The sequence below is a fragment of the Pteronotus mesoamericanus genome, unplaced genomic scaffold (assembly GCF_021234165.1).
Source record: "Pteronotus mesoamericanus isolate MK-2021 breed Mesoamerican mustached bat unplaced genomic scaffold, CSHL_Meso_final contig_591, whole genome shotgun sequence".
In the NCBI taxonomy this organism is placed as follows: domain Eukaryota; kingdom Metazoa; phylum Chordata; class Mammalia; order Chiroptera; family Mormoopidae; genus Pteronotus; species Pteronotus mesoamericanus.
In genome coordinates, this window is record NW_026555208.1 from 1,297,408 (window position 1) to 1,318,592 (window position 21,185).

At 31.9% G+C, this 21,185-nt stretch overlaps 1 protein-coding gene across 1 annotated transcript; it reads left to right on the forward strand.

Annotated features, from left to right (window-relative positions):
• The first annotated feature begins 12,700 nt into the window (after positions 1 to 12,700).
• On the forward strand, positions 12,701 to 13,666 carry LOC129076513 (olfactory receptor 52N4). Its single transcript, XM_054580671.1, has one exon. It carries the CDS (start codon positions 12,701 to 12,703, stop codon positions 13,664 to 13,666), a length of 966 nt encoding a protein of 321 aa, XP_054436646.1.
• Positions 13,667 to 21,185: the final 7,519 nt, after the last annotated feature.

The window sequence follows — 21,185 nt, forward strand, 5'->3', positions numbered from 1 at the left end:
AAAACACCATCCAACAACTTTAAGGTAGAGTTTTTATTTCTCAAATGAACGTCCAACATTTACCAAAAAAAGGTAAAGAGATGTGAAGAACAACTTTATCCTAATAATTTTTCATCTGTACCACCTTTTTTAAATTCTTGTTTATTTTATTACAGTTGTCCCAATTTTCCCCCTTTGCCCTCCTCCATTTGGCCCACTCCTCATCGCTCCCACAGTCAATCCCCACACCATTGTCCATGTCCATGGGCCATTCATACATGTTCTTTGACTAATCCCTTCTCCTTCTTTTCAACATTCTCCCCTTCCCCCTTTCCTCTCTCAGCTGTCAGTCTCTTCCCTTTTTCCATGTCTCTGGGTCTGTTTTGCTCACTAGTTTATTTTGTTCATTACATTCTTCTTAAAAGTGAGATCATGTGGTATCTGTCTTTTGCTGACTGTCTTGTTTCACTTAGCATAACAGCCTCCAGTTACATCCAGGCTGTTGCAAAGGGTAGTAACCCCTTCTTTCTTTGTGCTGCATAGCATTCCATTCTGTAAATGCACCACAGTTTTAAAATTCATTCAACTGCTGATGGGCATTTAGGCTGTTTTCAACACTTGGCTATTGTAAATAATGCTGCTATGAACATAGGGATGCATAAGTTCTTTTGAATTGGTGTTTCAGGATTCTTAGGGTATATTCCCAGCAGTGGAATTGCTGGGTGAAAAGGCAGTTCCATTTCTAATTTTTTGAGGAAATTCAATACTGTTTTCCACAGTGGCTACACCAGTCTGCATTCTCACCATAAGTGCACTAAGGTATGCTTTTCTCTACTTCCTGGCCAGCACTTACCATTTTTTTGATTTATTAATGATAGCCATTCTGATAAGTATGAGGTGATATCTCATTGTGGTTTTAATTTGCATCTCTAATGGCTAGTGATGTTGAGCATTTTTTCATATATTTATGGGCCCTCTATGCCCTCATTTGAGTAGTGTCTATTCAGGTACTTTGCCCATTTTTTGATTGGATTGTTTGTCTTTCCTGGTGTTGAGTTGAATGAGTTCTTCATATATTTTGGAAATTAAACTCTTGTCTGATGTATCACTGTGTTCTCCCATACAGTCAATTCTCTTTTCATTTTGATGATGGTTTCTTTAGCTGTGCAGAAGCTTTTTAATTTGAGGTAGTTCCATTTGTTTATTTTTTCCTTTATTTACCTTGCCCTAGGAGATATATTGGCAAAAATATTGCTACATGGATTACCTGAAATTTTACTGCTTATGTTTTCTGCAAGGACTTTTATGGTATCACAACTTATAATTAAGTCTTTTCTCCATTTTGAGTTTATTCTGGTGTATGATGTAAGTTGGTGGTCTAATTTCATTTTTTTGCGTGTACCAGTCCAATTCTCTCAACACCATTTACTGAAGAGACTATTTTTACTCCATTTTATACTCCTGCCCCCTTTGTCAAATATTAATTGACCATAGGGACATGGGTTTAATTCCGGGTTCTCTATTCTCCATTGACTGGAGATCCGGGTTCTCCATTGATCTATGTGTTTGTTATGTCAGTACCAGGCTGTTTTGATTGCAGTTGCCTTGTAGTATTGTTTGATATCAGAGAGTTTGATCCCTCCTACTTTGTTTTTCTTTCTCAAGATTGCTGAGGCTATTTAGTGTCTTTTTTGCTTCCATATAAATTTTTGGAATATTTGTTCTATATTGGTGAAATATGTCATTGGTATTTTAATAAGGATTGCATCGAATCTGTAGAGAGCTTTGGGTAGTATGGACATTTTAATGATATTAATTCTTCCAATCCATGAGCATGGTATATGCTTCCATTTATTTGTATCTTCTTCAATGTCTTTCTTCAATGTTCTATAGTTTTTTGAGTATAGGTTGTTTATGTCTTTGGTTAAATTTATTCTTAAGTACTTTTTGTTGTTGCTATAATAAATGTTTTTTTTTGTTTGTTTCTCTTTCTGATATTTCATTGTTGGTGTACAAAAATGCCTTTGATTTCTGGAAATTGACTTTGTATCTACTTTACCAAATTCACTTATTAGAGACAGTAGTTTTTTTGGTGGAGTCTATAGGGTTTTCTATGTATACTATCATGTTATCTTCAAATATGACAGTTTTACTTCCTCTCTTCTAATTTGGATGCCTTTTATCTCTTTATATGATCACTTTTTCGGGGTGAACTGCCCTGTAAATATCAATTAAGTCCATTTTATCTAGAGTATCATTTAATGCTGTAACATCCTCATTGATTTTTTGTTTGGAAAATCTATCCATGTTGACAGTGGGGTGTTAAAATCCCCTACAATGACTGTAGTGCTGTCAATCTCTTTCTTAAAAAGTCCTTCAAAATTTTCTTTATATTTTCAGGTGCTCTACATGTTTACAAAGGTTATATCTCCGCGTTGGACTACTCCCTTAAGTATTATGTAGTGACCTTTTTTGTCTCTTGTTGTGGCCTTTGTTTTAAAGTCTATTTTGTCTGATAAAAGTATTGTTACCTTAGCTTCTTTCTTTTTTTTTTTTGTCCATTTGCAAGGAATATCTTTTTCCGTTCCTTCACTTTCAGCCTGTGTATATCTTTTGTTCTGAGGTAGGTCTCTCATAAACAGTATATATACAGGTCATATTTTCTTAATCATTCAGCTACCTTATTTTGATTGGAACATTTAATTCATATACATTTAAAGTTATTATTGATAGGTAGTCATTCATTGCCATTTTTAACCTTTGTACCTCTGTTCTTTTCTCTATTTCTTCTTCTTGAAGCAGTCCCTTTAGCATCTCTTACAATGCTGGTTTAGTGGAGATGTACTCTTTTAGCACATGTGATGTATTTTATTATGATCTGGGCTAATAGCCACTGAGTCTGTGATTAAAGTGTTTCATTAACTAGCTGGAATATTTTATGGACTTTCACTTCAAAATGAACATTCATTTGGAGTGCAGGCCCATTGAATACTAGTAACTATTATATTTTGTATATTGTCACTCACCTTCCAGTATGATATAAAAGTTAAGGTCTATCAGTTCTCAGGTATTACGAAAATAATGTGAAGGATCTTCATTATTAGTCTGGTTTTCCACATAAACTTGAGTTTATTTATGTTCGCTTAAAGGCTGATAAAGAGAAAACTCAATGTTTCTATGGACTCATAAAATTACTTTCTTTAATAATGATATATTTCAGGAATTAAGATAATCTAAGAAAATATATGTTGGATATTTTCAATAAAGATTCAAAAAGATGGTATTTTTATTAAATGACATTGACCATAATAAATGGAAGTTCACTGAAACAAATAATATTCTAGAGCCAACTTATACATTATAGTCCAACAGAATTAGACTTATTAGAATAATTTTTACAAACCCCATGTCAGTACTGCCATCTTTCCTATTTCAAGCCCAGAAATTTGTTAGCATGCTTTTTTAACCCCCTTTCACCCCCTTCACCCCAGTCCTTTCTGGAAATCATCATTTTTTTTCTTTGTCCATGAGCCTGCTTTTGTTTTGGTTTGTGTGTTCATTTGTTTTGTTGAGTCCACATATAAGTGAAGTAATACCATATTTATCTTTCTCTGACTTATTTCATTCAGAATAACAACCTCTACATCCATCCATGCTGTCACAAATGGCAAGGTTTCATTATTTTTTAATGGCTGAGTAATATTCCATTTTATACACCTGGTTCTTTCCATACCTTGGCTAATGTAAATAATGCTGCTCAGGAACATAGAGGGTACATGTATGTTTTTTGAATAAGTGTTTATTTAAATTTTTTAAGAAAAATATCCAGAAGAAGAACTTCTGGGTTGTATGGTATTTTTATTTTTAATTTTTTGAGGAATTTCCATATTGTTTCCCATAGTGGCTGTACCAATCTACATTCCTATCAACAGTGCCCAATGGTTCCCTTTTTTCCACACTTTTGCCAACACTTGTTATTTTTAATATTTAATATGATTATCAACATGTTATATTTTAGTCTCTCACTTGTTTCCTATTCATCATATATGTTATTTGTTGCCTTTTTCTCTCTCTTTTTTTTTTTGCCTTTTATATTGTTTAGTATGACTGTATTTTATCTTCTAGCTTAGCACACATGTGAAAAAAATAAATAATGCTCTATTAAAAAAAAAAAAAGGCCTGGCTAGTGTGGCTCAGTGGATTGAGCATTGGCCTATGAACTGAAAGGTCACTGATTTGATTCCCAGTCAGGGCACATGCCTGAATTGTGGGTTGGATCACTAGTTGGTGGCATATGAGAGGCAACTGATTGATGAATCTCTTGTACATTAATGTTTCTCTCCTTCTCTTTCTCCCTCCCTTCCCCTCTCTCTAGAAGTAAATAAATAAAGTCTTTAAAAAAATAATGCTCTATAAAAAAAGAAATAAATTAAAACCACCCTGACTTGTGTGGCTTAATTTCCAATCAGGGCACATGCCTGGTTTGTGGGTTCTGTCTCTGGACAGGTCACATAAACGAGGCAACCAATTGATATTTCTTTCTTACATCAATGTTTCTCTCCCTCTCTTTCTTCCTCCCTTCTCTTATCTTTAAAAATAAATGAATACTTTAAAAAAGATAAATAAATACTTTAGCGAATAGTGAGAGATCTGAATTCCCTATTATTTTATCCAAGACTAGTCAAGGGTATACAGAATAAATAAACCTAATAAATGACATGTTCCCGCTAATTATATACTGAGCTGACAGCTCAATAATAGGCAACATTCATTCTTAAGCATTTGTAGAACACTAACCAAAATATCACATTCTTGTTAATGAGAGCATACCATACCATCCACAAACCCTGTAAAGAGAAATAATATAAGCAAACTCATCCAAATGCATTAAAACTAGTAATATAAAATTAAAAAAACAGCATTTTAATAACTAAGCAACAGCTTACTTAAGTGATGATGAGACAACAGTTTCATCAAATAGTCACCTATTGGAATGAAAGAAAGGGAGCTCTAATGCACAATGAGGATTTATTTTGAGGAGATAATTGGATCAAAAATGTCATATAAGTTTTACATGCATATTTATTTTTTATAATGTTTCTTTAAAGGGATAGTTTAGTATAAGAATAAGATGTGTTTAAAAGAATTAAATACATCTACAATAGACTTTAATTGTAGTAAACCAGTTTTGGAATCGACTACGTATATAAAATTAAATGAAAATATCGGTCTGTGCTGTAATACATTATCATTTTTTGTTAAAACATATAATAAATACATATTAATACATTTACATATATGTATATTTTATTTTTTTGTGTCTACATCAGTTTATTATTGTTATAACATTCTACCTCTTAACTGAACACATTTCTTAAAATATCCCCTAAATGGGAAAATGTTACAATTATTCTATTTTTAATAAAGTAAACCATAAAAATTGAATGGAGATCTCATAGAAAAAGATTGCTGTAGAAACAAACAGTAGTGGGTACATGGTAATAAAGTCATAGGTGTTTGTCACTCACAAAGATGGTAACCCACCTAAACTCTGTTCTGAAAAACTGCTAAAAATAAAAAAAGACCCTCCATCTAACCCTCCACAATGGGTAAGTAAGCAGAAAACCATGAATTTATGAGTGACAGGAATTCATGCTAGAGCAATACTATGACTATTTTTATTTATGTATCATTTGTACTCAAAATTTTAAATATTTTATGTTATACTTGAAAAATTAAAATATAGCTTCTTTATGAAAGAAATAAATCTTTTTTTTAGGTTCTTTTTCTTTCCTTTTTTTTTTTTTTTTGGTTGTTGCTCAGGTACAGTTGTCTCCATTTCCCCCCACCACTTTCTCCTGCCCCACCCACCCGCACCTCCCATGCTCAATCCTACCCCGCTTTGGCTTTGTCCGTGGGTCTTTTATACATATTCCTTGACAACCTTTCTTGTTCTTTGCCCCATTATTCCCTTCCCATCTCCCCTCTGGTTACTGTCAGTTTGTTCTTTATTTCCATGTGTCTGGTTACATTTTGCTCACTTACTTGTTTTGTTGATTAGATTCCACTTATAGGTGAGATCATATGGTATGTGTCTATCACTGCCTGGCTTATTTCACTTAGCGTCTTTCTAAATTGATATTTATGAATCAGAATATTGCAGCTTTAAAGTTTGTCAGTTTTGGTTCTTTTTTTCATTGTTGTTCAAGTACAGTTGTCTTCATTTCCTCCCCATCATTTCCCACCTCCCCGCCCAGATCCACCTTCCACCTTTGATCCTATCTTCCTTTGTCTTTGTCCATGTGTCTTTTAACATGCATGTATTTTTTAATCAAGATAAAAATATTAAAATATTCAAGATAAAGATAAAAAGTCCTAAGTCATAGAATTCTGAATGCTTTTTAGTCACTTTTAAAATACCTTTCTATTTTTCCAAATATATGGTGGCATTACATCCATCTATTTTAAGTAGATAAGAAATTAGAATCAGTTACTTTTTAAAATTATTGTTATCATGATAATCTTTATTTTAATGTATATATATTCATCTAACTCTTCTTCTAACTTCACAAGTAATTTCAATAAGCCTAAACTTTTGATTACTTGCTTTTCTACACTACCATATTATTCATCTTATTCCTCTCTTGAAAATAAGCTTTTTAAATCAGGAGCTATGTTTATGTATAATTTCCTAGCCTACCTTGGAGGGTAAAAAACTCTCAATAAATATTAATTAAATGGAGAGATGAAACAACACATAAATTTTTAAAAAAACAGAAGATGAATAAGAGTATGAATTTTAAAAGTACTATATTTCAATTTTTTTAATCTATTTTTTACAGAGCACTGAGCAAATAAATGGAGACAACAATGCTTGACCAATGATAAAAATAAAAATAAATTTAAAAAGATATAAATTGGTAATAAATATTAAATCATAGTTTTATTTAAAATAACTGTTCATTTTCATACTCTATCTTCTCAAATATACATGCTAATATACAAACACACACACAAATGTTTATTCACACATATGTGTATCATTATTTGGGCACTAGGAATGGAAATTTCTTGCTGTTTTTCTTCTTCCCATAGAGGTTAGCTTGATTCCCACATCAACACCTGTGTCTATAATACTTTGAAATAACCCCTTGGGACACATAACACATATTTTCATTTAAAGGCTCAGTTTAATAGTACAGCAAAAAAGGAAGTTAAGAATTTGGCGACTACATATACACATGTGTTCTAGAATTGTGATTTTTATAAACAAGATCCTGAATTATCTGGACAAGATTGTATTCAGCTATTTTGCTATCCAGAAACTAAGGTATTTAAGACATACAAAAGAGAGAGTAGTTGCAGGATTTTCTTTTCTTTCTTTCTTTTTCTTTTTTTTTGGAGTCAGTAAGATAAAGTGGAGAGAGGATTTGGATATATATCAATTGCTTAGTATTTTTTTTCAGATATGAATTTTTTATTTCATTCACACAATTTGAAGGCAGAAAGTGTGAAATTGGGTATTATCGGAAAATGGGTGTTTTCCAAAATATGGCAATAAAATGCAGTTGAATATTATACTGATCATGACTGTCTGTGTTATTTCTCCATACAAACAGGAATCTTTATTTCAGTAGTAGTGGAAGTCAGGGGTGAATCACCCTCCTATGACAAGGAAAAATAGGATACGAGAAAATAGTTCTTGATCATTAGACCAATCTTCAGATTACTTTTGCTTCTTGCTTGTCCCAGCCTTATTCCTCAAAATTATACTCTAGTTTCCTTTGATTATTTTGTAGAGAGATTAAGCAACAAATTTGTTTCATTTATTTGGGATAGTAAAAACTACAAGAAGCAAAAAGTCCTCATACGAAAAGAAAAACATGGTCCTAAAGGATCAAAGATGGTTTTATTAAAAAAAAAAAATAACGAAATGTTTACCTATGGGATTTAAGAATGAAGATCAGCAGGAGATATCAAAGTTGTATTTTATAAGTGATGATAGTCACGTGTTAGCTAATACTACTATTCTAGTAACCCTGTCTACATGCCAGCATGGTACGAGTCACGTTCTTTTCAGAAGAAATTAAATTCTGATGTATCAAAATTATTTTAAATTTGCTTTGAAAAATAAAACTACCTAAATTTGTATTTAATACCCAAATATTTAACTTAGATCTTGGAAAGCTTTGCAAATTTAAGGAAGGAGGGACCTAAATTATTATGTAAGCATAAAGCCAGCTTTTGTGGCTAAATCTATATGTATAAAAAGAAAATTGAGAAGTAAAAATAGAATGTTTAGTTAATATGAAAAAATACATCAGAAAGCCCATATGTAGTCCCAGAAAAATACTTCCAATTTTCAGTTAGTGGTACTTATGCTTACCTTATTTCCTCTACTTGTTTTTCATACATGGATCTATAATTAAAATGAAACAGACTAAGGAAACATACTTGGATAAAAACATAGTACCTTTTCTTCTAACCTAAGTAGTTTTTCTTTATGGGCAGAAATTATTAAGACACTGAACTAATATTGTCTGTTCTTGTTATGAGACCTTAAGTCTAATAGCTGTGATATTACATTAGGCCCTCCTATTTATAAAACAATGTATAGACAAAGTAGATATTGAACACAGTTAAGAGATACTGTTCAATGTATTAAAGTGGGATGGGGGAGAAAAGAATAGTGATTCTATTGACTAGTTTATACTAAATCATACATTATTGAAAAACTATAAATATTGCATTACAAATATAATTGTATGTGAGTATGTTCATATGTGTATACTGTTATGAACAGTACACATATATGTATACATATGTACATATACCTATATGTAAAACAGTATGAACATACATGCATACTGTTTTAAACTTATATAAATATCTTAATGATATGTGTGTAATAAAACTAGAAGATGCAATAATATCAGTATGAATTATGAATTTATGAACTCTAAAGACAGAACATTGTCAGCAGCCTTGAACTTCAAGAAAAAGTGTTTTTGATATCGTGAGGATCACATATTATGCTTTTATATAAAATGGGTATTAATACACGCCTTGAAACTCCAGAGTTAAACTTTAAATTAAAAATAAACTGCTTATTATAAGTAGGAAATTTAAAGTCAGTTTAATAAGCTGTCATGTGCTTTAAGTATAAATTTGAGTTCTCATTTCAGGACTTTCCCTCTGTATTATTAAAGTGAGAAAATGAATTTACTTGCTTTTCATGATCTGAGTTGTGAAGAAACCTTATCAAACCTGACAATGAAACAAATTTGTTACAATTAGCTTAAATTGCACACCACCAAACATTTTCTTTCCCCAAAGTGATCTTGACCCAAGTGATTTTGCTTTGAATTCTCTTTTTCTGCTATGAATAGATCCTCTTTAATTTTTTGGTATCTGTTCACCTAAAGTACATGTATGTATATACATTATTAAATCTTTTTGTATACTCTTCATTCTGATATAGTCTTGTAGTATATGTATAATTTTTAATTATGTTCAAATTAATAGTTTAAGTAATTAGTATTTGTTGCCAAAACCAAGATATTTGTTCTTCCTTTGTCTTCTTACTTTTTCTACCCTTTTTGTATTTTTTTGTTTCTCTAGTTTGCAGTAGAAATACTTTATCTTTTCTGATAAACTTGAGAAAGGCATTCTGTATTATTTTCCTCACAGTTTTTTTTTATCCATTCTAAGTAATATTGTTTAGATTATAATTCAATAACTCTAAAAGTAAGTATAAAATGTTACTCATTTCTTTATTCATTCATCCATGTATTTATTTATTATCTGATATGTACCAAATGATTTCTCAGACAGGATGCAAACATAAATAATATTTGCATATAAACAATATAAAAATATGAATTGATATTAAAGACAGTGTGTGATTATATTTGTCAACTGAGTTTGTCAATTGTCTTGAAATTATAGTCAAGGACATAGAATTGTCCTTGAAGAGCATGCTTACTGACATGTTCAATCTGTGTTTCCTTCTTATTTCCAAATCAAGCCAACTTTTGAAAAATCTGAGCTATCTTGGTGTCATTTTATGATGTAGAATTTTTCTTTGACTATATTTCTTGTCAGATGATGATTTTAAAATAGTTGGTTTTATTAATGAAGGATAGAATGACTATTTCCTCTGATGGAACACAATTCATTTAGTGGCACGCAATAGCTTTCTATGATGTTAGTTTTTGTAAGCATGCCAGGAATCTGCTCAGGTTGAGAGAATTTATAAAATTGCAATTTTAACTTAATTTAATCTACTTTTTTTTTAATGAGTAGCATTTTTTTTGTTTGTGTTTGGTTTTCAAATATTTGCCAACTACAGATATCAAAGAGGATGTTTGTTTTGCATTTTGCCTTTAGTTCTAATGTTTTTCTAAAATTGCTTTGTGTATGTCAGGGACCATAATGTGTTTTTTTTTTCCCCCACATATGTTCATTGTTTATTAACCCAGTAATACTTTTTTAAAAGATTTTATTTATTTTTAGAGAGGAGGAAGGGAGGGAGAAAGAGAAAAAGAAACATCATTGTGTGGTTGCCTCTTGTGCACCCCCAACTAGGAACCTGACCCACAATTCAGGCATGTGCCCTGACTGGGAATCTAACTGGCGACCCTTTGGTTCTCAGGCTGGCACTCAATCCACTGTGGCACACCAAGCAGGGCCCAGTAATACTTATTGAAAATAACATTTTTCCCCCCCATAATCTGCAGAAAAATCAGATTCACCATTTTCTGTTTCTGGTAACTCTAGTTTTTTGGGAAGATGTTTAATGGAAGCCAATTGGGTTATTTGGTAAATTTGGTCACAGTTTCTTTCTAGAATTCTACTGAGTAGAAAGCTTACATAAATTTCTTGTTGCATTATCAAAATAGTTATCTGCCATTCTAATCAACCTGAACCTCCCATTAATACTTATTTTGCTTTTTGTTGAAAGAGACTACAATAACTCAATAATTTTCCCCTTCCTTTTGTTCTCTAAGATGTGTGGATGGAGGGTGTTCTCTTGAGGTGTGGGTAGAAAGCGGATTCTGAATTCTTCAATGCTTAACAAGTTTTTTAAGCACCATTGAGTTAACTCATGGCCCTCTGGATTCTTGTGAATTATTTATTATTTATTCTCCATTACCAAGATATTTCTTATTACTTGATAATTATAAGATTCTTTATGATGTAGCTCCTGGCCAAATGTCTAACTTATCATTTTTCTTCAGTCAGTGAATTCTCACACACTTAATTGTTTTGATTTCTACATTTTAAGTGTTGATTCTTCTTTCCAAAAATCCTTTTACAAATATGTCCTCTCACAATTTGTCTTCCTTCAAAATAAGTATCAAATACTTTCTCTTCAACATAGTCAATAGTCTAGTCCTCATTTAGGGCCTTGCACATACTTCTCATTTAGCTCTTGTTACATTTGTTGTGATTATTTGTATGCATCTTGATCTCTCCATTAAATTCTGAGTTCCTTAAAAGATAAAAATGAGTCTGGTTCTCCATAATGTCTCATTGTAGGTGCTCAATAAATATTTCTGAGAAATACAGAGATTAATACCATTTCTTTACCCCCAAAACTGGAAAATAAGGTTATAGAATTTGAAATTAATTAATTTTGCTCTTGAGTGAAAAATTTGATGTGTGGTTAGAAATAAAAATGCAAAATTACATTACATTAACTCTCACTAAAACCCAAATAAGATAGTTTCCATTGTTAAAGTTATAAAAATGTAAACCCCAAAGATCAGAAAGAACAAGTGAGAAAATAATAAAAATTGTTATTTTAATATGAATGATAAATATTACTGGAGGAACTAGCATAACTGAGATAAAATACATCAGTCTTTCCAGTATGCTATAATAATATCATTTTACTTTTTTGTTTGTTTGTTTGATCTTTTGTTTTTGTATTTACTGTAGACACAAGATGATTTCAGAGAACAATGCCTGAAGATAAATCAGGAAGATTGCTGAAAAGACAGAATGAAAGAGATATTTGTTAGCTTCTTTCTGTTATTACTAAAAGTTTTTTCTGAGTAGTAATTTAAAAGTATTCCTATAAATTCATCTAGATGAGTTATAAAATGAGGTGTCTTAAAGTTGAAAAGACTAAATTAAACATTTTACTGAATTGTGAAACTTCAAGCTCAATAGAAGAATAAATAATTTAATATTTACAAATGCTTAGAACAGTATGTTAGTAATCAAAAATTTTCATCAGCTATTAATTAACAGTAAGAATAAAATTGTAATATTTGTTGGGTCTTTGATGAGGTGATCAAGGAACTTTTCTTCAAGACTACATCAACAGGGAGATGCATATAGTCATTAATAGTTGAGTAAGGTATCCTCAAAAAAATTCCTCTACAAAAGTCATAACATAATTACACTTTAATATAAATCTATGAGGATGAGAATCTTTCTTTCTTAAAGGTTAAAGTAAAATTATTGTCTTTAATGAGAACTTGGATTGCCTGACAATTTTTTTGAATGAACAGAAGAATTAGTCAAAAAATGGGACACAAATAAACAAAAGGGCTACTCCCTGGCACTAAGAAAATATGGTCATTTGATCATTAAAAGGCATTATAAAATTTTAAATCATGGAGTGAGAAGGGCATAGTAACCATAAATTATATTTCTCTCTTTTTTTTTTACTCTAGAAAAAAATCAACATAAATTTTAAGCCTAATTGATCATGTTAACACTGAATAAAACAGAACTGAACCCAACCTCATTTATTCTTAATGGAGTCCCAGGACTTGAAGACATACACATCTGGATTTCCTTCCCATTCTGCTCCATGTATGTTGTGGCTGTAGTGGGGAACTGTGGACTCCTTTACCTTATCTGGTATGAAGACTCACTGCATAAGCCCATGTACTACTTCCTGGCCATGCTTTCCCTAACTGACCTTGTCATGTGTTCTAGTACAATCCCGAAAGCCCTCTGCATCTTCTGGTTTCATCTCAAGAAAATTAGCTTTGATGAATGCCTCGTCCAGATGTTCTTCATCCACACCTTCACAGGAATGGAGTCTGGGGTGCTCATGCTTATGGCCTTGGACCGTTATGTAGCCATCTGTTACCCTCTGCACTATTCAACTATCCTCACCAATTCTGTCATTGCGAAGGCTGGGCTTGTCACTTTCCTGAGAGGGGTGTTGCTCATCATTCCCTTCGCTTTCCTCACCAAGCGCCTTCCCTATTGCAGAGGAAATATAATAGACCATACTTACTGTGACCACATGTCGTTAGCCAAGTTATCCTGTGGCAATGTCAAGGTCAATGCTATCTATGGTCTGATGGTTGCACTCCTGATTGGAGGCTTTGACATCCTGTGCATCACAGTCTCCTACACCATGATCCTCCGGGCAGTGGTCAGCCTTTCCTCAGCAGATGCTCGGCAGAAGGCCTTCAGCACCTGCACTGCCCACATCTGTGCCATCATCTTCTCCTACAGCCCAGCCTTTTTCTCCTTCTTTTCCCACCGCTTTGGGGGCCATACAATCCCTCCATCTTGTCACATCATTGTGGCCAATATTTATCTGCTCCTACCTCCCACTATGAATCCTGTTGTTTATGGGGTGAAAACCAAGCAGATACGAGACTGTGTCATCAGGATCCTTTCACGTTCTAAAGATACCAAATCCCATAGCATATGAAAGGAACATTTTCCAGGAGAAAGAAGAGCTCCTTTTCAGACAGGAGCCAGTAAAATATTTTGAGAAGTACTATTTTGAACATAGTAATAGAGCATGTTGAATGATGTATTTCTCAATAGTCTTTCTGTGCTTCCATTTGTAACCAAAAATTGCTTCTGCCAATTTCACTAGTGACTCCCATGTTAACAGGTTAAATAGACCTCTTCCTGGGCTCATCTAACACTACCTACCAAGAATATAAAATTCAATCCTGTATTACCCATATCTTGAAACATTTTTGTTTTTTCACTTTAAAAATTTATTTTTTATGTTTTTCTTCACTCCTAGTTAACTGGAAGACATACAAACGACCATCAGGTATATGAAAAGATGTTCAACATCACTAATTATCAAGGAAATTAAAATTAAAATCATAATGAAATATCACCTTACATCCTGTTAAGATGGCAATTATAAAATCAAACAAATTGTTGACAAAGATGTGGAGATATTAGAGCTCTTGTGCACATCAGTGGAAATGTAAAACTGTGCATCCACCATGGGAAATTGTATGGATGTTCCTCAAAAAATTAAAAATACAATTACCGTATGATCCAACAATCCCACCTCTGAGTATTTACCCAAAAGAATTGAAAGCAGGATCTCAATGAAATGTATATATTTCCATATTCATTGCAGTCTCATTCACAATATCCAAGATGTGGAAGCAACCTAAATGTCTATGTATGGATGAATCAGTAAAGAAATGTGGTATATACATACAATGGAATATCATTCAGGCATAAAAATAAGGATATTCTGTCATATGCTACATCATGTATGGACTATAAGGATATTATGCTAAGTTAAACAATCCAGTCATAAAGCATATGTTATATGATTCCACTTACATGAGGTACTTAATGTAGTCAAACTCATACAAATAGAAAGTAGAATAGTAATCTTTATATATTATATTTAAACTATATATTATAGTAGTATGTTATAATAATATTAATATTACTGTTAACAAAACTATATATTGCTCATGGAAAAAAATTAAAGATCCAATTAAATGGAGATTTATACAGTGTTCAGATATCAATTCTGCCCAAACTGATACATAAATGTGATGCAATTCCTATAAAAATTACAGGAAGATTTTTTTTGTTGACACAAATAAGATTATTCTAAAATTTATTTGGAACATCAAAAGAACTACAACAGCTAAAACAAGAAAACCACATAATAAAATGACAAAACAGTCTTCACAATCTCAAGACTTATATAGCTAAAGTAATCAATACTGTGGCATTGGCAGAGGATAGGCACACAGATCAATAGAACAGAATAGAGAGTCTAAAAATAGATACCCACAAATATACCAAAGAAAATTTTCGACAAATATGCCAAAACAATTCAATAAAGAAAATGTAGCCCAAAAAAAGGAAATAAAGCTCCTGGACTAGTTTGGCATCCTCAGTAAAAAACAAACAAAAAAACCCCCTTTTGACCTAAATCTCATTTGTGTCTTATACAAAAATGAACTCAAATAATGGATTATGAACTTAAATGTAAAATTTAAAGCTCAAAAAATATTCACAAGACACACACACACACACACACACAGTAAAAGAGATCCAATTAGAAAATGGACAAATATTATGAAGAGACAGTTACTGATAAGAATATACAAATGGCAGACACATGAAAAGTGTTCAACATCATTAGCCATAAACAAATGCAAATTGAGATCAGTATAGAACATCACTACACAATCACAACTATGGATAAAATAGGACCTAGTAACAACATGAAATTTTGGCAAGTATATGGAGAAAATAAATCACACTAGTGGGAATATAAAATGGTGCAACCATGCTGGAAAATATTTTGCCAGTTTCTTAAAAGACACAAATGTGAACTACCGTATGTTGCTACTTACACTTCCAAGCATTTTTCCTAGAAAAATGAATACTAAGGTTCACACAAAACCAGAAAATAGATGACATCAATGAAAATTGCAAACTAAGGATATTAAAAGTTGTTCTTAATAAAAGCGATAGATAAACTGGGATGGGGGAAACCTGTCATAATCAACTTTCTCATAACTCTAATCCTTTTTTTAAACTTTATTTTTATTTTTACACAATTAGAGTTGTCCCCATTTTCCCCCTTAGCCCACCTCCACCCAGTCCCCAACCCCCATTCCCTCTGGCCATCACCACACTGTTGTCTGTGTTTATGGGTTATGCATATATGTTCTTTGACTAATCCCTTTCCCTCCTTTCAAACAGCCTCCTCTTCCCCCTGCTCTCTAACAACTGTTCGTCTCTTCCTTGAATTTATGCCTCTGTTTCTATTTTGTTTGTCAGTTTATTTCATTCATCAGATTCAACATATAAGTGAGATCATATGATATTTGTCTTTCACTGCCTGGCTTATTTCATTTAGCATAATAATTTTCAGGTCTATCCATGTTGTCATGAAACTCCTGATACTAATCAAAAGCTTGCAGCAATTAGAGAAATGCTTAATCAAAAAATAGATGAGTCTCAGTAAGAGAACTTTATGGCATTTTACAAAATTGTGTTAAAAGTCGCAACATAAATTTGACCATTTTAATCATTTTAAATGTACAGATCAGCGATTTTTAGTACTTTCACAATGTTGTGCAGCCATCACCACTAATTCCACAACATTTTAATAATTCTCCTTAAAAGTAGCCCATGCATTTAAAACAGTCACTCCCTTTCCCCAGTTCCTTAAAACCATATATCTACTTTCTATTCTATGGATTTGTCTATTCTTAACACTTCATACAAGTGGAATAGTTCAATATGTGGCTGTTTGTCTCTGGGTTTTTTGACCTAGCATAAAATTTTCAAGGTTATGTTATTTGACCCATTTTCATAGTTCCTAGCCTTAGTTGGGAAGTACTAAGATATTTAATAATGTCATTTAATTAGAGGAATGAAAAAAAATAAACAAATAAAAGAAAAAATGGATGGATGTGTGAGTGACTGAAACATACTCTGCCTAAGTGTTCTCATCATGTGTCCAACAAGGCCTTACATAGAAAGTTACATTACTCTGCAATAAATACTGAAATCACCCATTTTCACTAAAATTAGTTTGCATTTATTTTAATTCCTTTCCATTAAATACATGCTCACACACATGTGGATACCTGCATTTGAAATAATTCACTTATTTCAAGTACTGTAACATAGCAGGTACAAACGGAAAGCTGTTATCCTTTTTCCTTGTCCCATAAGGGTCAGCATGATTGCTGCACAAGCACCTGTGTCTCTAATGTTTTGAAGTATCCCTTTGGAATAATAACACACATTTTCCTTCAATACTCTGTTCAATTGTATAAATATTATGGGATTTGATGCTGGGGACTGTGCATATACATATATTATGGAATCGTAATGTTATTGACCAAAATCTTAAACACCTGAACCAGTTTGTCTTCAGCTCACTGTTTTCCTATGTAGAAACGAAGGTTCTAAAGAATATATTAAGGTGGGACTACTAACAGGATATTTTTTAGTCAGAAAGATGAAGTGGAGAAAGGTTGTGAATGCATATGAATTGTTAATGATATTCTCAGAAATACTGATTTTAGTCCATTCATTATATTTGAAAGCAGACGTGTGTGTGTGGGGGCGGGGGGTGGTAACAGAAAATGCTTATTTCCCCAACTCTCAAATTACTATTCAGTTTCATCTTTCATCAAGATTATGAATATCTATGTCATTTCCTTAACTAAATCGGAGTCATTGGTTCTGTTATAGTGGAAGTCAGATATCAATCACCCCCATGACACAAAGAAATGGGAGAATAGCTAGAAAATAGCTCTCAGTTACGCTCAGAACACTATTGCTTTTTACCTGCCTTTCCTTGTTTCTCCAAATTAAAGTCTAATTTTTTTGTTCATTTCTAGAGAGAGTTAAGACTGTATTTCAATCATTTAAAATGTTTAGATTACTTTTTAATTTTTTAAATTTATTTTTAAATTAAATCTATTGGGTTGACATTGGTTAATAAAATTATAGGTTTCAAGTATAGAATTCTATGATACATCATCTGTATATTACATTGTGTGTCCACCATTCAATCATTTTAGAGAAGAACATAATCCTGGAAGGACCCACTGTCATATGAAGAGAAGACCATGGGTTTTAAAGGTTGAAGACAGTGTAATGATAAAACAAACTCATTCTCTATGGGGTTTGAGAATGAGATTAGACAGCAGATGATACCAATGTTGCACTTTATAAGTGATGGCATTCATGTGTCAATGTTCAATTTCAACATATAGATGCCCACACCCATAGCAAAATATTAGTTAATTTTCCTTGAAAGAAAAGTTGTGATGTTTTGAAATAATTTTAAATTTGTTTCAAAAAATTTCTTACTTATGGTTAATATGATATTACCTTGGTATAAGTGTGTATCTCTAAAAGAGTTTTACAGTGTATTAAAGATAAGACCTAAAATTATGTGCAACAAGAAAGTCAGTTTTAACAATTAAAGGTATATCTATAAAAAGAAAACACAAGGGATATAAATAAGATATTTATTTTATATTCATGAAAGATATTCTTCATAATCTCAAATAAATTGCCTATTTTAAAATTATGGATACCTCTAATTTTTAAAATTTACCTATTGTTTCTATTTCATGAATACATAGAGTTAAGAGTTGACTATTTACCAGTAAGTGTTTTAATAAAGGAAAAATAAATATTGATATTTTTCAACAATTTATGACAATTTTTATACACTAGTCTAAAATTTATCAAAATTAGATTTTAATGTCTATTTTATCTCAATGGTAATCAAAATATAAACATATATACCTATATAATTTTATATCTTTAATTTATTGTAATTATCTCTGTGAAAGTAATCAAGAAAATATTAAGTTGCATTCAAACATACATTATGTATTTACAAACCTAGCAGAAATAGGCTTCATGACGATTTTGGTGTTCATGGAAATACTATTCTTACATTGTAAATCCATAGTATTATGTTATCCAAAATGCAGATTTTAAAGCTTTTGTTGGCCTTTCATTAATATTTGAAGGCCTCACCAATGACATTAAAATAGGAAATTTAGGATCAGCTAATGCGCAGCTATATAATTTAAGTTATTGCCTCATTTTTAAATCTTCTATGATGCACAAAAAATAGTGAATTATTTCAGTAATGCTTTGGTTGTGGAGAAACTTTGCCCGTCCTGGATAGGAGAACATATAGTAATCATCTTTAATTGCACTGCATCAATTTTTCTCAAAAGTGATCTTGATCCAACTTTTTTTACTTTTATTCTTGCATTGTCTGAAATTAATCTTTCTTCCCAGAATTTTGGGTATGTTTTTATTCTTTTGGTACATTTTCTGTTTGCCAAACCCCCCCCCCTCAAAAACCCTTTATGTATGTTTTGAGTGTGGTCTTCTTTTTGATAAACCCTTTTTAAAAAAATACAAGGGGAGGCCTCCTCAAACTAACCAAAATTATGTTCTAGAGAGTGGGCCCCTTGAAGTACAGGCTTCCCCAACTAGGTGAGTGTTCTAGGAACCCATCTGTATCAGTGCACCAGCAGGTGTTGTGAGAGGCTATGTTTGGCTTCAGTGATTTTTTTTTTTTTGAAGACTTTTTCAGTGTGTTTGCTTATTTCATGATGGATGATTTATGAGGGCACCTGCCCACACAGTCCTGAGTGTTCAGCAGTTTTTGACCAAAAATGGCATGACCCCTGTTTCTTACCCTCCCCATTCACCCAATCTCTCCCTGAGAGACATTTTTGTTTCCCTGGATGAAAAAATTCCTTAAATGGAAGCATTTTGCCATATGGAAAAGTGAAACAAAAAACAGTGGAAGCACTGAAAGGTATCAAAATCAATGAGTTCAAAGACTGTTTTTGAGCAGTGGAAAAAATGTCTCAATAGGTGTATTGCATCAAATGGAGACTACTTTGAAGGTGACTGAAATTTAAAAGTGTAAGAATAAATACACAATTTTTTAAAATAAATATTGTTTTGGGGACGACCCCTTTGTACACAGATTTTATTTTAAAAATCACTCTTAATTAATACCAATGTATAGTATCATTTAAATAATTAATCCTTACTTGCAAATCAGTGTATTTATTTTGCCTAGCACATTATTTGCTTTCTTTTTTCTTAGGATTTCCTTTCTTTTGTCTTTTTCATGAATTTTTGGTAGTTTATGATTTCTGGTGTCTTATGAGTTAGACATTGTGGTTTTGTTTCTTCTTGTGGTTCCTTTGTGCTTCCTAGGTAATATTATTTAGACCACAGTATTTAATTTAATAATTCTTAAATTCAAGTATAAGTTATGATTTCTTAATTCATTAATCTGTTCATTCATTCAAAACATTTAGTGATATCCAATATGTATTCTCTTGATATTTGCTGCAGGTTTAAAATACAATCTGTTCTTATATGAGGGTTTTATAAAACTGTGGATGATGAAAGAATATAGATTTTTATAATACTATGATGTTAAAATAGTGAACGAAGTTGATTACATTAACAAATCTATTCTTTAATTGTAAGCCTGGTACTTTGCTAATTACGTTATATGAAAAGGCTTTAGAAGTTGGCTCTCTAATCTGTTCAGACAGTTGAATCTTCCAGAAATATGTTGCACTAGAATGTATTTTGGAGAGTCACAAACAGGGTAGATGATTGAAAAATCATAAAGTTAAAAACAACAACTTGAGTAGGAAAGAGCAACAAGAGAGAACAGCCCATTTTGATCTGCCAGAAACCTAAGTATGCTTCAAGTTTAAGAACAATTGTCCATTCCTCTTAGAAACTTTTCTTGATATGCTTCAGTTTACTTAGTTGTCATTTCTTTCTACTCTAAGATTTCTGTAATTGCAAAGAAAGGGCTTTGAAGAGCACTATTATGAATATGTTCATTCTGCATTGCTTTAATATTTCCAAAAATTTGTCTTTTGCAGTATTTAACCTGTCATAGTGAGGTGTAAATACATAAAGGTAATACATAATACATAAAGATAATACATAAGTAAAAACTAAATAAGGAAAAACTTGATATCTCTGTTTCATCAACCATCTTATTGTAAACTATCCTCTCATGATGACTGAACATGATTCTGGGAAGAAACTTTAATACTGTGAATGTGCATGTATCAGGTGTGATGAAAGTTAAGGATGATTATTAAAAGATGAGTGGTTTTAATCCAATACTTTTATTTAAATGTGAGACCCCCAGTTCCTTCTATTACTTAACTCAGAGAAGAGTTGCAGCCAGTCATAGAATCCTTGAGAGTTCAGATTAGTGTTTTTTTTTTTAATTAAAAATCCTTGGAGAAAAAACCTATGAACACTACTTACTAAGAATGTCTACAGTGAAGCAGAGGTCTCTTCTTGAGCATTCTAAGTAAATCGTATCAATGATGAAATTCACTCATAACCTGGAGTTTCAAATCAGCTTTTTAAAGGCTCTTCCTAAGTACAGGTTAATCATAAAT

Bases quoted from the DNA above. Each gene is read 5' to 3' on its own strand.
- LOC129076513 (XM_054580671.1), top strand. From the start codon at position 12,701: ATGTTAACACTGAATAAAACAGAACTGAACCCAACCTCATTTATTCTT.